Source organism: Uloborus diversus, chromosome 8 (genome assembly GCF_026930045.1).
Source record: "Uloborus diversus isolate 005 chromosome 8, Udiv.v.3.1, whole genome shotgun sequence".
Lineage (NCBI taxonomy): Eukaryota > Metazoa > Arthropoda > Arachnida > Araneae > Uloboridae > Uloborus > Uloborus diversus.
In genome coordinates, this window is record NC_072738.1 from 66437827 (window position 1) to 66455248 (window position 17422).

The 17422-nt window shown below is 32.1% G+C and overlaps 2 protein-coding genes across 2 annotated transcripts in view; both read right to left on the reverse strand.

Annotated features, from left to right (window-relative positions):
- The window catches only part of LOC129227819 (putative ribosome-binding factor A, mitochondrial), a 28242-nt gene extending 17678 nt beyond the window's left edge, over nt 1–10564 (reverse strand). The window contains exons 1-2 of the mRNA XM_054862432.1: nt 10239–10564; nt 2237–2267 (exon numbers count right to left, since the gene is read on the reverse strand). Of these exons, the coding sequence (XP_054718407.1) occupies nt 2237–2267; nt 10239–10396 (189 nt within the window). The 5' untranslated portion in view covers nt 10397–10564. The remainder of the gene's footprint in view (nt 1–2236; nt 2268–10238) is intronic.
- Nucleotides 10565–14310: 3746 nt separating this feature from the next.
- LOC129227519 (tRNA (guanine(37)-N1)-methyltransferase-like) lies at nt 14311–17007 on the reverse strand. The gene has a single exon (XM_054862095.1). The coding sequence runs from the start codon at nt 16990–16992 to the stop codon at nt 15793–15795; it is 1200 nt and encodes a 399-aa protein (XP_054718070.1). The 5' UTR covers nt 16993–17007; the 3' UTR covers nt 14311–15792.
- Between the last annotated feature and the right edge of the window lie 415 nt (nt 17008–17422).

The window sequence follows — 17422 nt, forward strand, 5'->3', positions numbered from 1 at the left end:
CAGGCTATTTCCAATGTTTTACTGCTTGAATCTTGACAGTTACTAAATGCTCCTAGTTCTCAATTTCAATGCATCTAATTTCTCGTGATACAATTGTTTGTCATATTCTTCAAGAACCCGTTCTCCAGTTGCAGTCAACAATTTGGAATGTGTTCTGCTGGAAGTGATTCCCTCCTTTACTGTAAAAAAAAAGGGTCGTTGCTAAACACTTAACACAGATTTTGAATTAAAAAAAAAAGTATCACTGGAATATAACTCTATATAGCATGATTGCAAGTTGGATGGTGATAGCTCTGAAATTTGCATGAAGCTGTGACATAGAAATATTTTTGTATTGATGATGTGGCCTTTTTATTTAAATGTAATACTTGAAGAACTAGGAGTATCTGCTTGTCAAATTTCATGCTGGAATTTTTTTTTTTTATAGCTGCAGTTTTCTTTTGTGAAGATATAACAAAGAGCGCTTTTAATGACTAACTGATTTTACAAAGGTGTCATTATTTTAAAGAGGAATAATGCAGCTGCTAATTTAAACCTGGGACTTCAATACTTTAAATTAGTTCTACTCTTGTTCTACTTCTTCATCTAATTTCTCTTTTTTATTTTATTCTGAAATAACTTTGGTAATTATGCTAGGTTTTTAAAAACATTTTTATTAATTTTTTATCATCCGCTCTTTTTAGCTTCTACTTTGTTTTACTTTTTCTAATTTTCATGTTTTCCTTGATTTCTTAATTTATCTTGCCTCCTTTTTTGCCTTTCTGCAGCAGTCAATGCTATTTGTTAGATGTTTATAACAAAAAGAGAAATGTGACTGATGTTACATATTTGAAATAAGTTTTAAAAAATAAATTACACTATTTCTAAACATTTAAGGATTAATGTTAAAGATATCATCATAAATGAAGAGAATATGATTTTTTATAAACTTGGGTTTGTTTTTGTTTAAGCAATGCAAGGCTTTTATACAATTTTATGACTAATGTTACATTAGTATGAAGCCTAGTTTAAAAACAATTATTACAAGACAATTATAGCAGCTTAAGTTTCTTTGTTGGTCTAATCTCCTCCTATGTAAACTAAATTTCAATAAAAAAATAAGATTGTAGATATAACAATAAATTTCCTAAGTGAAAACAAATAATGGCAAATGAGCACTAAGGTAGTGTTGTCAAAATTTGCCTATAAAAGTAACAAAAAATGTGTTTATAATTTTTTTCACATAGTTTTATAAAAATACAGCCTTTTTTACCTCATATGAAAGAAAAAAAATACTGATACAATGATTTTTTTTTACGGTGATGTCCCTAGTTTCTTGGGCATGCCCAAAGGTTTAACAATAGAAGTTTTAAAGCAAGATTGTGAGGTGGGTGAATTAATACAGAGAGTGTTTACACATTTTTAGAATGAATGATTTCGGTGAAGGATTTACAAAAAGAAAATAGTTTCAATAAAGAAAGCTGGCAACGGTTTATAATTGGAAATATTAATTATCATCAGCTACATTTAAATTTTTCATTCTCTCAAAATGTTGCATGTAAACAAGCATTGAGTTTTTGTGCTTTCCAAGGAGAAATATTTCTATTTTACAATTAAAAATGGGCATGAAACGCAAAGTATAAAAATTTCTATGTGCAAAATAAGCAACATCATTAATCAGAAGGGAACATTCCATCAATTAGCACTTGTTTTTTGTCAGCAAGGTAACAATACCCAACTAAAATCAGGCTCACGGAAGAAATCCTACGCAAGTGCCATGGTAAAGCGAAAACATCTTCATAAAAATCAATGCTCTTTATAAATCAAAAAATTGCATTGGGGAATTCAGACATCATTTTTAAATTTTATTAATGCCTTGTATTTATGATGTATGAGAGAAATTGATTTTCATATTTATCCCAGTTTATCTAACAACTATTTATTAGATGTTTTCATTTCTCACTTTCATATACAAGTTAGGACTCTATGAAATATCTTTTGGCCAGCGCTGGATCTTCAATTTTTTTCCAGCAGGGGAAAATCTAGAATTTACCACCTTTATCCAACGTTTTTCAAGTTTTTACATCAAGTTCCGAGGAGAAAACACGGAAATAGGGTAAATTTGCTCAGAAGTTGCTGCCCAGGGCAAAAGTTCCAACTTGCTTCCCTTAGATCTGACACGGCTTTCACCAGATAATTTAATGCATGTAAAAAACAAACCTTATTACAGAGTAATTTAACAAAAGGTATTACTCACATTATCAAGGATCTTGTAATGCCAGTGTTTCCTGTAAATGAATAAAGTAAATTTTAGATTAAGAGCTAGGGATTGTGCCATACACATTATTCACTACTGAACACACTATTACAATGTAAATTAAGAAATAACGTTTAACTGCACAAAATTACAGATTACTGGGCTACATCATGCATGCTTTAATCTGAAACTATCGGTTTCATTGATAGGCTCAAATTTTTTGCATTGAAAAAGGGGTTATTTATAAACCCCGAACAAAGATGCATGCAGTGATCTGCAATTAACCGTTATTTCTTATTTCAATTATTCAATTTTACATTACTACAATAACTGAAATAAGTTACAGCAGTAGGTAGGATATGTGGTTCATTTTCTTCAGAATGTCTTCACAAGTAAGATCTAGAGGTAAGACAGCAAGTGGAGAGTCTTGAGATATTAAAGGCAAAAGAATGAATGACCAGCCTTAAATTGAGTCACTAGATATGAGGATAGAACGGGAACGAAAAAACATTTTCAATGCAGATGAATCAGATGTATTAAATGAGGCAGTGAAAGGAAAAGTGGCAGGGTTGGATATTTTGCCGGCAAAAAGGTACTTTTGCCAGGACAGTGGGAAAAACCTTTGGCAAAAATGGAAAAAATGGCAAAAATAGAATTACAAAAAAAAGTTAATTTTAATTCTGTTAAATTAGGTACATGAATGAAAAAATACACTGTAAGTAAATTATTTTAGTTATCAATTTTATTATTAATTATATTAATAAATAAATTGAAAAATCTGCATTTAGTAGTAAAAGCAATCATTTTAAATCTTCACTGCCACTACAACATGTTGCAATGTAATAAAACAGTAAATATTTTTATAAGTCTAATTCTTTGAATAATAAAATTTGAGATAGGTAAATTTATCAAAAATTACAGTTGGCATGTTTTTGCAAAAGGGGGGTGGGAGGGGGGAGTGGGAATGGTAAGAAATGTCCTAGTAAAAATGTTTTGGCCAATATTTGCCCAAAGTAGCAAAAGGAGATGAGCTTTATTTATGGAAATTGGATATATCTAGCTTAATATTATAGTAATTCCAACTATATTCTAGCAATTTTAATGTTTTAAAACTTAAAATATTCAAATGTGTCAGTGAAACAATTATCCAAACGTTAAGTTTGTACTGTTTCAGTAAAATGCTTTTCTAATCAATATTATGAATGCAGAACAAAAGAAAGAGGAGAGTAAATAGCAATAAAATAAATCTCCGACTTCAGTTTAAACTATGAAACTCACACGTAACTGTAACAATAACAAGTCCTTATCTTTAAGTTAATTTTTAGCAGAGTAGTAATGCAAATTTTGTAATGCTATCAGAGTAATAAAAATTTGAAGAGATACAATATCGTTAGTATGAAATATGAAAAAAATGTATAACTTATATTAAATTATATTTTCCTAATTGAAAGTATTTTTATTTATTTTTTTAATATTGCATTAAAATAAGCAAGTTTTAAAGCATTACCTAATTCTCCGAGCATTACATTGTTTTTATTATACATTAATATTAATGAAAAACTTATATAAGTTTGGATTGTCTGTTTTAATTTAAAATTCAGTTACTTTGTAAAAAATTGTATTGTTCTTTTGTACATTTTTATAACAGTCAATTTCGATTTTTGAAGGTTTTCTCCAGTTTTTGCCACTGCCTGGCAAAAATAACATTTTGCTCACTAAATGACCAACCCTAGAAAAATTAAAACTACATAAGATTATTTTTCCCCAATCTCATTTAGATTTTCAAGCTATTTAACTTTGACAGAAATTACTTGAACAATATAGAAAATTATCAAGACTTTTTCCTTTGAAGAAATAATGCATTTTTTTCCTCTTTAACTGGGGAAATGGATATCCAAGAAAAGTAATGGAGAAAACTTAAAACTTCCTGTACATTTCCAGCTCTATAAGACAATCATCTTAAGGGGATATCACACGAGAGAAATTACGGGACATTGCAACCGCAATAGGAACCGTCAACGCTATCTGGAACTGGTTTTTCAGAAGGGAAGTTGCCTACAGGGTGCTGCCGGTTGCGTGGACGGTTGCTCGATTTGTTCACAACGGGGGCTACCATTTTTTAGTTTACATCCATGTGCTTGCGCTTGTTCATTGCTTTTTGTCAATTCTGCATTTGATTATCACACTGCGTCGCTTTAATTTGACACTTATGGATGAAATTAGTAATCAAATACTTAAAAGCAGCTCTTGCAGCTTTAATTGTATGTGGGTTTGTGAAAAGATGGCAAAAAAAAAAAAAAGGGAAATGATCAAGGCAATGATTTCAGAGCTAGAGCATCAATTATTATTTCATGCAGTCTCCAAAACTCCTCCTGTTAAATTCGTATTTGAGTTTTAACATTAATTTGTAGAACTTATGGTGAAAATTTCAGAAAAACAGAAAACTTTTATTACTATTAATTGAATTTTTGATTTAAAGTGATACTCTTGTTACATTTAAAGAAGACATACAGAATATATGACTTCTCTAGGCTTATTTTTTCCCATAACAACTAAATTAAATCTTAATTTTAGATAGGAATTATTAGTCACTTATTGACAGGTAAGAAAAAATTTTAATTCTAACAAATTATACCTAAATTCACAGCTAAAAACAAACATGAAAAATTAAAAAAAAAAAAAGCCAGCAAACTCTGATCAATAGGCCTTTCATAATTATTTTTTTAAACTTCGAGTTCATAAATATATTGGAGAAGTGCTAACACTTTAACCTACACAAATATAACGCCACTAGATACATATTGCACACAGGAAAATCTGTGACCGAGTTTATTAAAATAGTTCCAAACATCTAAAAATAAAGTGACGCTTTAAAAAAATGTAATGAAACGATGATGCGCATTTATACAAGCTATACAAGCATTTATAATACAAATAAGCTTAATACTGAGCAAATTAACACTGCATTGAATATCAGTACGTATCAATCAATATTTCAAATGTTAATAAAAATAACTTTATCATTTAATAATGCCAAACATAATTTTTGACATCTCAACAAAATATTACAATGTGCGTATCATTAAAAAAAAATTCTTTGCATTATCATATTCTTTGATTTTCAGAGGGATGATTTTTCTTGACTGGAATAGAGTACATGTGTTACTACACAGTCAAAATATTACTAAATAGGTGGAGCTAAAAGTAGAGTAAATATTTCACCATTTCACTTTGCCTCACATTCTCCTACATTTTAAGTATTTTCAAATGGTACATACTGTATGTAACCATCAGTTTGAATTAAAAAAGAAAAGTACAGCTTCAATGCTATGATTTTTAAAAAGGAATTTTCACGTAACTTTTTCAAGGAAAAAATTTACTGTAATTGTTCAAGTATCAGAATGGGGTGGTTTCCTCCAGTCAAAAGTAGTAGGTACTTTTATCACTGAAATTGATAGAATAAGCAAAAAAAAAAAAAAAAACTTGGACCTAAAAATACTTTCATTTTCCAAACCGTTATTTTTTAATTAATTTTTTTACATGTTCGATTTTTGAAACAAGGTGTGGTCTTGATAACGTCACAAATACACGTGAGCAAAGATGCGAATCAAATATTTTGCTCTGTGAATGCCAACACGAATGCATTTCATCATTCGTGACGTCACACGACAGAAATATAAACAATAAAAGCGCAATGATTCAAGTAATTTTTTAAAAATATTAAACAAAAACAAATTATATAAAAAATGGTCAGATCTTATGTTTTTAAGCATGTTCCTTCAGAAAAAAATACGTTTAAAATTTTGGAAACGACCCCATTGTAACATTTGTGCAAAACAATTTTCAAAAACCCAATGAAACGAAAAACACCAATATAAATTAAGAAATGCATAAAATTCGCACTGATGTTAACTAACATATAAGTAGCAATTTAAATTCAAAATCAGATGCAAAACCAAAGGTTAAATGTCTCTCATCCGTTTTTTAAAGTGTAACTGAAAATTTTTGAAACATAAAATAAATAGAACAATAAAAAGGAATCCCCACATTTCTGTCGCCACGATTGCAAATGTATTTTACAGTGACGCTGCCTGAGGTCACGAAATCCCAGCGCCCTGATTGGTTCCATCGTAACTTGCCCAGAATTAAAGCCAATTTTTTTCTAGCGGAGGAAAAAGTTTGCCCGTATACGAGCAACTGCGAATTTCCATAGCACACGAGAATTTTGGAGCGATCGTTTGTGGAAGTGAGTAGAAAAACCAGTTCCGGATAGCGTTACGGTTGCTATTGCGGTTGCGATGTCCTGTAATTTCTCTCGTGTGATATGCCCTTTAAGTTACCATTATTTTCCTGTCTTAAATACAAATTGTTGATTTTACTTTCAGGTTAAAAAAATTTAAATCAATTTTTTTTAAATATATTATATCTTTAAACAAGTTAAATATTGCATTTATTTTGAGCTAGAACACAAATAAAACCAAAATTAGAATTTTATCAAAAGCATGTTTAATGTTTTTTATTAATTTACTGAGGGAAAAATTGTAAAAAAACTGTACATAAGTTCTCTATGCAAATTTTTTTGCCACTTTGGCAAACACTGGCAAATTTTGCCCGGCAGAAAAAAACGTAGTTTTTTCCACCACTGGCAAAAACTTGGCAACCCTACGAAAATCATCTTCAATGCAGATGAATCAGATGTATAAAATGAGGCAGTGAAAGGAAAAGTGGTACATGCTGATTTATGTCTAATTCATAAGCTCATACACTGCCGCATCCAGAATTTTTTTTTCTTGAGGGGCTTGGTTTCGCACGCTGCCCAAGCACACACACTAGGGATGTACCGAGTACTCGGTAACTACTTGGTACCTGGCCAAATTTTGATCAGATACTCGGCCAATACCGAGTAGTTGTAAAAAATTGACTATTGCTCAAGACAGATTTTACAATTAAAAAATAAGTGCAAGCATATAATATACTGCAATCACTTACAAGTAAAATTTAAATTTTGAGAATAATGAAGCTTGTTATGCTTCCATGGAGTAAATCTTTATTTTAATGTCCCCAAAGTTAATAAAACTTATTTTTAAAATGGGGCAAAAAAAGTAAGTATAGAAAATATGAAATTTTGATTTTTGCTACAAAAAAAAATTATTTATAAGAAATAGAAAAATACCTTTGTTTAAAAAATAAAAGCAAATAAAACAACGTTGAAAAGCACAAATGTGCAGGAACACTGCAGACATGTGTTTTGGCATTACAAGGAATGCCTCTTTCAATGCATATGGATTGAAAGACATCTGACAAAAGTTAGATTTTTTTTCAGATGTCTTTACATTCATTAACTCACATTTTATGCACTGAAAAAGACGTTCCTTGTAACACAGAAACACGTGTCTGTAGTGTTCCTGCACATTTGTGGTTTAAACGTTGTTTTCTTAAAAAAATTATTTATGTTTGGCAGACTAGAACTATAATAGATTGAAATAATTTGTTTTAATTCTAACTTGATTAATCATACCTTTTATTCATTTGTTAATTTTTAATTTTGAAAATAAATTGGTGTTAAATTTTTAACACAAAGTCTTTTAAATAATGCATGATTAAATTTTAGCTGGAATTTTAATTTAAAAACTATTATATGGACATGGAGTTCAAAACTACTATTCCAATTATTTCAAAATTCATCACATGTGTCGGTAGTTCTTATTATTGAAACATAATTGGTACTCAGTACTCGGTAACTTGGTACTAGGCCGAGTAAAGAAAAGTCGAGTACTCAGCCTTTCACAACACCAAAGTACTACTAGGTACATCTCTAACATACACACATATACATGCACACATTATGAAGACACCACATACATGCATAAAAATATTTAACATAGAAGTTAAAAGTCCTAAAGTAGCTTAGAGAGCCGGATTTAGACTTGACGGGGCAGTGAGCTATTGCAAGCAGGGTTGTCAGACGTCTCGGATTTCAAAGGACAACCCCGTATTTTAAAAAAATTGTCCCGCGTCCCTGGGAACATCCATACGGGACGGCTAAAGTCCCGTATTCTGGCTAATAACAATACTTTACAAAATGAGACATTATTTTAAAGGGGAAAATAACAAAACATGTGAAATAAAGAGCAGAAAGAAAATCATGTGGCAGCAAATGCAAAAATTGTTATCGTTTTGATTTCGTTTGTATGTTTTTATTTTGGCGGCAGACAATGAGGTTTACTCAGTCAAATTTTCCACCATTGACTGGTGTGGCATTAAAAAACAAGTTTTGCTCCATGATTCCTTTCATTATTATTCCTGATAAAGTAGTCACATTTACCAAGAAAATTTTTCAATGTAACCGTTTCTCTTATAGCAGACGCAAGTAAAAAATGAATTAGCACCTGTTCCTCTCAGCATCGATCTGTATACAGAACATTGTTCTATTGCTTGCATTATTCTTGGAGATAGATTTCCTCCAAAATTGTGCTCACCCATAAACATACTGAGAGGAAGCTTCCAAAAGCTGTAAAAACATGGTTGTTTATCATCCCTTAAAAATACACCATAACCAGTAATTGTACTGAATCTCAAAAATATCCTCCCCCTTCCCCCTTCACTCCTAGAAGCATGTTCCGTATTTACTGTTCTTAAATCTGGCAACCCTGATTGTAAGTATGTTTTACCCTTTTGCAGTCCAGACCTTTTTGTTGTAGGGGAAACAGACCATTTCTCCCTTATGTCTTTTTTACCGACTCAGCTCTCATGTTTTTGTCTCATTTTTAATGCTCCGATGCTTTTATTTTCTTTTAATTTTTTTTATTCACCTTGTAGTGGGAAGGATAACAAGAGAGTGTCCCTGTAAGTGGGAGGTAGAATATCCCTTCTTTCAGGGGGTCCGAGGGGTTCTCCCCTGGGAAAATAGATATAAAAATCTGTACTTTAAGGCCTTATATGGGGGTAATCACGACTCCAAAAATATGAAGAAAAATAGGCAAACAAAACCTTTTACAAGTTAAGCGTTCTTTGGCAAGTCAAGATCAATCAAAATAAAAATTGCTTGTTCGATAAATCGTTGATATTAATCTATAGAGAGGAAAAGCAAAGGAGGAGAAAAGGGAAGCACATCGTCACTTGTTCATATTGGTTTTTAGTGTAATTTGTTTTTGTTCATTTCCTCAATATTCCCCCCCCCCTCCATTTCATCAAATGCCCTATAGCAATTGCTCAAAATGCTTTAAAAGAAATGGCGTAGAGATTCAGAAAATATGCAACAAAAGAGTAATATTTTGGCCATTCGGACAAGTCATACTTAATTTTCTTGATAAGAGGCAAAATTGAAGTACTCTTCAAGCAATTTCAAAATCTTAAATAATTTTCAAAGACCCTAGAACAGTTGAAAATATTTAAAGCATTTTATTTGCAGAAGTTAATTGTACAGTCTTTGTTATTTTCCTTTTCCGACATTAGTGAGTAAAATTAAAAAAAAAACATCTTCTGTTTTATGTTGCAAAACATTTCGGGCTTCGAGGGAGGGGCCCCCGCCCCGTCGAGCCCCCTTTATGAATACGGCCCTGATCACATACACCACTAATTACTTCACTTTTTAAAAATCAAATGCTAAGGATTTAGATATGAACTTAAATGGATATTTAAAATCAAATGATTACTTTCTTTTTGCCGCCTCATAGTTTTCTGCAACTCTTGAAATCAAGTTGAGTTCCAAGTCGAATCGACATGAGACACGATGATTAGTTACATTCGCGAAATTCGTTTATTTAATTTCATTTTTATCCTTTGTCCTTTGGAAAACGCTTACAAGATGATTTAGGTTTTTTTCTCTAGATTCTATTATTTATTTCTATGACTCTGAGTGGTAATGCCATAACACGCTTAAGCAGACATTTCTGTTTCATTGAATTTTCCTTTATTTTTACATACACTGAATGAACTACTTACAATTTACCAAGATATCAATGATTTTGAGATGCCTGGTTATTTTTTGATAAGTACTTACGCTTTATCTTTAGCCGGTGAAACCATACGAGAAAGTAGAATTCCTCGCTTTGCCGTCGCACTAATTTTAGTATGTACATTCGCAGAATTTTGTAATGAGCACAAGATTTTACTCAAAATTTGACGTTTGAGTGTGTGTAAAACACACGTGTGATTCATTTTCAGTTATTGCTTTATACAGATGAATTAGGAAACAAAAAATACACTCAAATTGGGACATAAAGTTTGTTATAATTATTTTTTGTACAAATATATATGAAACGAATTCATAAATAAAAATTCAATATTGTTCATTTCCAACTACTACGCGAAAACATTTGTTTATTTCCTATTCCTATTCAGAGTCACAACTGACTACAACTGTATTTATGTCGAGGACTGCATACTAAGTGCCTTGCCTCCATTATTTTATCTACCGACAGATGGCAGCACCATCATCGGATCGAACAGTTAATGAGAATTTAGAACTAGTCCAAGAGCTAATAGCTACCTGGTGCTAGCACCCCCAGAGGTATCGTTTCACTTGGAGGACATTGAGACCACGAGCATATTTAACGTCGCCCAGTCCCCTTTAATGACGACGGTGGGTCTTCGACCAGCGAGGATCGAACCCGAGACCCTCCGGTCCCGAGTCCAATGCCTTACCGATCAGGCTACCATGGCCCCGTTTATTTATTTCTGGTCTGAAGACTTTCTCGTTGCCATACTCAAAGACAATCTTCTCCTCGCTGGAGATGTAATAGCACAATAATAAATATTTCTGTTGTCACGTGACACACCCAAAATGGGAAAGGAGGAGAAAACTTAAAATCGAATTCGCAACTCCAACGAACTATAGGGGGCACTGCAGTCACTGTCTAATGGCGGAATTAAAAACTAAAACAAACGCATGTGGTAACGAAGAAAATGCTAAAAGTGTTGTGATTTTTGTTAGTATGTATGATATTTTTCGCTTTATTCTATTTAAATTAATTTTCAAAATCTTGTGGATATTCTGACCCATATAGAAAGAGATTAGAAACCAAAAAGTATTACGAAAGTAAACAATTAATGCAGAACACACAGTAAGTTGTTCTGAAGCAGCCATTTTCACGATGTTGAATTCGGAATTCATAAATTTTTGGTTCGCTTCGAACGGCATTTTCATTTTGTACCGTTTTTTCTATACATTAGTACATATTAAGTTCAGTTTCGTGACATTTCCGGCATTTGTTGACATTTTTGTCACATAGTGCACATACGTGGCAGACTGTCAAGAGTAACGTTTAACACTAGATAATTTATTTCTATGACTATATGATTGGATATCTAAAGAAATCATGCATTTAATTCATTCGTCATGGAAATGATTTACCTGATATGCGAAATCTTGTCAAGACACATTATTCTTTCACACAATTTTAAAACCATAACCTTATAAACAGATTTTTGGCGAACTTTTATTTTTTATTAATCAAATTCTTAACGTTCTTTCTGGATTTTTCAATCTGTTCTGCGATAAATATTTTCAAGAAAATTTATTTGCATACTTTCTATTTCAGTAGGATACTGTAGTAACAAAGGTTATTTAAATCATTTATGTGGAATTAGGTTAAGGAAAAATGTCCAGTCAATGTTGTTAAGTTCGTTTTTTTTTTCTTCATCGAATTGAAAAACTGATATTTATTCAAATTCACTCAGAACAAAATAAATAAAATGTGTACTCACAGTTTATATATGGTGGTAGTTTTCTTTTCAGTTGATTGACCATTATTTCTTTTTACTTATCGAATTCTGTAATCTTACTATCATTTTATTCCACTCATGATAAAAATTAAAAATGGTGTAACTAAAATCGCGAAATCTCGCCAAGGCTACTTTGCTCGCACAATTCCAAAACTATAACCCTAAACAAATTTGGCGAAACCTTTCAGCTGAGAATAAAAGGAATAAAGTAAATTCTTTCTCGGTTAAACATTTTTCATTTTGTTCTACGATAATAAATTCAAGAAAATATTTTGCATACTGTCCATTCCAACTAAATGCTGCTGTAAAATATGATTAGTTAAATTAATTTAAGATTAAAAAAAACTCATATTCTTACAAATTCATACAAAACAATAAAAAATTTTACCTGGTATAACGTTATCCAATTTTGTTAATCCAGAGTTTTCTTGTTTACGCTTCCACCATTTAATACTTTTTTGAAAGAAATAAGGAAAACTAACATTATTTTGAGAAGCTTGAGAATACTACTAAGGGACGAATTAATTTCCGTTGTTGAAGGCGTTCTTAGACATGTTGAATGCGTTACTCAGAACAAACTGACCGCGTTTACGTCAACAGATACATGTGGAGCGCAACGTGGCAATGTTTTAGTTGCATTCGCAGTTTTATAAATCACCGCAAGGTAGCGTATTCGAGCGCTGGAGTTCCGAATAGCCCATTTTTTTTGTTTTTAAAACTGTTCCCATTTTTGAATGGGAGAGCAAGCCTTATTTCTGCGTTTTTTCGTAGAAATTCGACACAAAAATATGAAGAAAGATATTCGGAACTACACGCTACCTTGCGGTGATTAACAATACTAAAGAAAAAGGTAAAACATTCCATTCCACGTGTTTTCTTTGGGGTCGGAGGGGATGGAAGGTCGCCGTGACCTTCCAAAAATGTCCTTATTCGGCAATTTTGTCTGACGATTCGGAAAAACTATCATCATTCGGCACAATTTGGAGTTACATACGGCATAATTATCATCATTCGACGAAAATGGGGGTTCAGTTCGGCATAATTTGGAGTCCCATTTGGTAAATTGAAAATTTCCGCCGCACTCCCCCCCCCCTTAAAAAAAAGGCTTGGGGAAGGTGGTTTTGTTCAGAGATGATTCTGCGCTATTTTTTTTACTAATTTTTTGAACGAGCACGTAAGACGACTTTAAAAAGTAACGAGTACATGAATCTCCCCACAAATAAATACTACAGACTTTTCAGATTGAGGGAAAAAATATCTTTTTTAACGATTTCGTTTTCTTACATTTTGGAATTGAGGTCTTTTAAAAATTGAACACACTACTTTCATGAACATATGAGAACTCACTCTGCAACAAGAAAATGCTTGACACCTTTTTATCACCAATGAGATTTTACAGATTTTACCCAAGATTGGTCTCATAAAATTTCGAAAATCTAGGCAAGATCACGCAACTAATAATTCTTAAAATCTTTTTTTTTTTTTTTTTTTTTTGTAATCGCTATCAATGGCCCTCCTCCGGTAATATTTGCTTTGCGACTTGAAAAACAAAATTTCCAGAAAAGTTTAGGCAGTGGAAAATAAAAATTTTGATTTTTTGCAAGTTAAAACGTAATTTACTTGCTTATTTTCTAAGAAAGTATAGCACCGTGTATGAAGTTTTAGTGAGATAAGCAGTAAATACTTTGGGTGAAAAGGGAAATTAAATTATCTTACAGCACTCATTGTCTAAGTTAGTATTTTCATGTGGGATACTGATCAAAAAAAAGATTGGAATGCAAATTTCATACAATGACACAAATGTGACAGATAGGCGTGAAAGAATCACAGCAAGAAGATAAATCTGCAGGCAAAGCTACAGGCTAGAGCTAGGATATATTTTTTTTTCTTTCCTGCATGTACTTGAAAGAAACCTCCATTTTAGATTGCTTAGCCAAACTCACATTTTGGTGAAAATAATATGTTTTAATCAATAAAATATTTAACAAATGTGTCTTTTCCATGGATAAAATCTAAAACTCCTAGAATTTTAAACAAAATCCCAAGAACATAAGATCTTGATAGAAAACCACCCAAGATGGGAGTCGATCCAAGTTTTGACAGCCTTGATCACTAGGTCTTAGCTTTAGAAAACAAATAAAATACAGGGTAATTTAGTTAGCAATAAATGATGATTATAAAGGTTGCAAGTAGGTAGATAAAAGAGCATGAAATTAGTGTTAGCAGTTAAAATTCAATATCTTGTAATTCAGATTACAGATTATGTTTGAATAAGAGAAGTATATTTTGCAAGAAGAGTTTTATAGCCGAGTAATGAGTCAAAACATAAACAATGAACTAATTTATTTACAAAAATATGGACACAACTTGCTCTATTAAGTTTTGATTACATCATCAATAGGAATGGAGCACAAGATTAGGAACAAGCTCCTTTAAGTATGTTGATTGATAAATCATTCAGTAATAAGTTACAATGTGGTGAATAAGACATACACATTATTTCATTTAATGTAATGGCAATGATGAAGAAACACTGCTTTAAATCCAATCAATTGATCAACAAAACAGCTACAAAAATGTTTAAATATTCATTCATCACAAGAGCAGCTAGAATTTACCTCCACAAACAAAACTTTTTGAAAAAAAAAAGGAAAACATTTTAGTACAGTATAACCCTGATTTAACGATTGTCAACGGACTGGAAAAAGTTATCCTTAAATCGAGAAGCATCAACATTCAATGCAGTCAAACTGGGACCAGTGAAATATATTACTAAATTGAGGAAATCGTTAAATTAAAGTTATACAGTTTTTAAATAATTCTGAATTTGTCTGTCTCACGGTTGTTAAGTCAGAGAATACTAGTTTATTAGAAAAAACTAAACTGCCTGCAGTATAAATAAACTAATAGCTATTTTTCACAAAACATGTAACATGTATTTAAATTATGAAAAAATAAGCAATATACTTGAAACAAATTTGGAATTCATTTTGTGTGCATGAAACGATGAAACAAACATATATTGTGCTATTTATATACATACACTGTTTGACACATTAAAAAAAAATCATGTGTTTCTCCTGTGATGTGATCAACCTTTTGGAAGATGTAGTAATTTATTAATTGCATAGAGTAAAATTAGCTGTTTATTTAAATAATGATTATAGGATTGTGTTTCACATTTTTTTAAAATTTATGTACCCATTTATTTTCATTTTAAACTTGGTTATTTCCTATATCCATGCCCAACGGCCAAAATTGGAAGAAAAAAAAAACTATTTTAACCGGTTTTATTCATAGTTAAATTCACCATTGGCCAAAAATCACAAATCTCGCAATGTCAATACTAAACTATTATACTTGCAGAAAGCCTTAAAAATGACTTAATGCACTTGGAATGCAGAAGTTTACAATCAGATCCAGAATTTTTTTAATCCAAGGTTTTGTACCTTTGTGGATAACATTTTATGCATGTTTTTTTCTTGTGTAGCATCTCATAATGACCCAAGAATTGAGAACAATCAATGCACAATCTGATAGCTGTTACTAAAACGATGCTAGATTTGACCATCAAACCTAAGTTATGGAGTTTTGAGATATGTTCCGAGAAAAGAATTTTCTTCAAATACTTAGAAGAAGAAAAATAAAACTAAGATGTTGTTTATATCCAAGAAAAAATAACTGCAACACAATCACAGAAACTTCTTTTGCCAATGGCTTTTAGTTATTTGTTTCCCAGATAAGCTCAACAACTTTCTGGCAGCACCTGATGACACATGCATCACTGGATGCATCAATTTGGCAACATTCAAAGTAGATCAAATAAATTGTTAAGTTTTGATTCTTTTTGCAGAGGGTTCAGGAAAATCTTCTTTTAGAGAAAATAAAAGTCTTGGAGATAATTTATAAGTTATTCTCATCATTCTCTTGTTAGGAGCAACAACCCTCACTGGACAGATCTGCATTGAAGTCTGACTTTCGAGATCTAAGTATTTTTCAGCCACTTCTGCTTCGTCCTCATCCTTCTTTAGAAAAAAATAGCAATGTACAAATACCAAAGGCGTCGTATGATTCTCAAAGTCTGAACTTTTAAGGAGGCCACAGAAGGTATCCACAAAGCTTAAAGCACAAGCTGGGAGATTCATGATGATATGTATTGAAGGGGATTCAGGAGATTTGAAGCAACGAAGAAGACCTTCTTTGACAATGCTTTGAATAAAGTCTCGTCCGTCTAAATTGTAAGCTGTCAAGTTATGTTTTACTTTGTTTAGTTCAGCATTATGGCAAAGCCATTGATAGGAATCAGGATTCAGGTCATTTGCATGCACAACACACTTTTTCTTTGCCAAGGGGATGGCAAAAGGTCCAACACCAGCAAACACATCAAACACAGTGGCACCACTGTCAATTTTCTTTACAAGTTCGCCATGCTCGTGGACGAGCCGAGGATTCCAGAACACTTTCGAGAAATCAAAAGCATATTGAAATCCATTCTCTTTCACAGTCACTTCATAATTAGGTTCACCCGCCAGAAGTTCCATCTGAAAATTGCGAAACTCTGTCTCAATTACTTGTGCTTTATTCACAACTGTCTTGATGTTGTGAAGTTTATCCAACAGTACTTCACCAATGAGGTGTTTGTAGTCCATTAAATGAGGCTTTAAGTTCAGATGAATGATATGCCCAACAATACTGAAACTGGAGACACTACAATTATCAGCAGGAAGGACAACCTTGAAGATGCTTTCATGGGAAAAGTTCTCATAAGTCAGTTGTAGATTTGTCCATTCTACAGAGTTCAGATTAAAATTTCGTAACACCTGTTCCAAATACAGTAGTTTTTCATCAAACAGAGCTGGGTTCAATAGCACTCTTCTGTCATGCCCTTCTGACCGAACGGGTGGTAGTTTACACATTTTCAACAAACATGGCTTCAACACTTTCAGTACTTGCTTCAGCTTTTCAAGAGGAATCACAAGTGATGGCACTTCTACTTCTTTCTGAAAAGCAGCACGATCTAGAACGGTCATACCAGATACACATAGTGGAGGATCTAGGTTTCTGGATTTTGAAGATGACATTTTGCATGAACGATGAACAAATAAATTAAATGATGCAAAATAGAGAACACTCAAACTCTTAGTCTTTAGGAGTCTCACTTTTGAACATAAATTACTTTGCAAGACCTAAAGAAAGAATTAAAAGTCAATAATTACTTTCCTTTGATGCATATATAACAGAAAGCATAAAATAGAGTAAATTATATTCTTTCCTATTTTGGAAACAACTACTTTGAACATGTGCAGATTTTCCTTTCAGGGGGGAACCAAATTTTATTAGGACCTGGGCATTACTTCGGCTTGATTAGGACTCTTTACCAGTTTTGGTTAACAGAAATCTGTCTATTCTTTTCTTCTTCTCCCCAGTCACTTAGCTAAGTCGATCAAAAACAGCTAGTTA

Bases quoted from the DNA above. Each gene is read 5' to 3' on its own strand.
- LOC129227519 (XM_054862095.1), bottom strand. From the start codon at position 16,992: ATGACCGTTCTAGATCGTGCTGCTTTTCAGAAAGAAGTAGAAGTGCCA.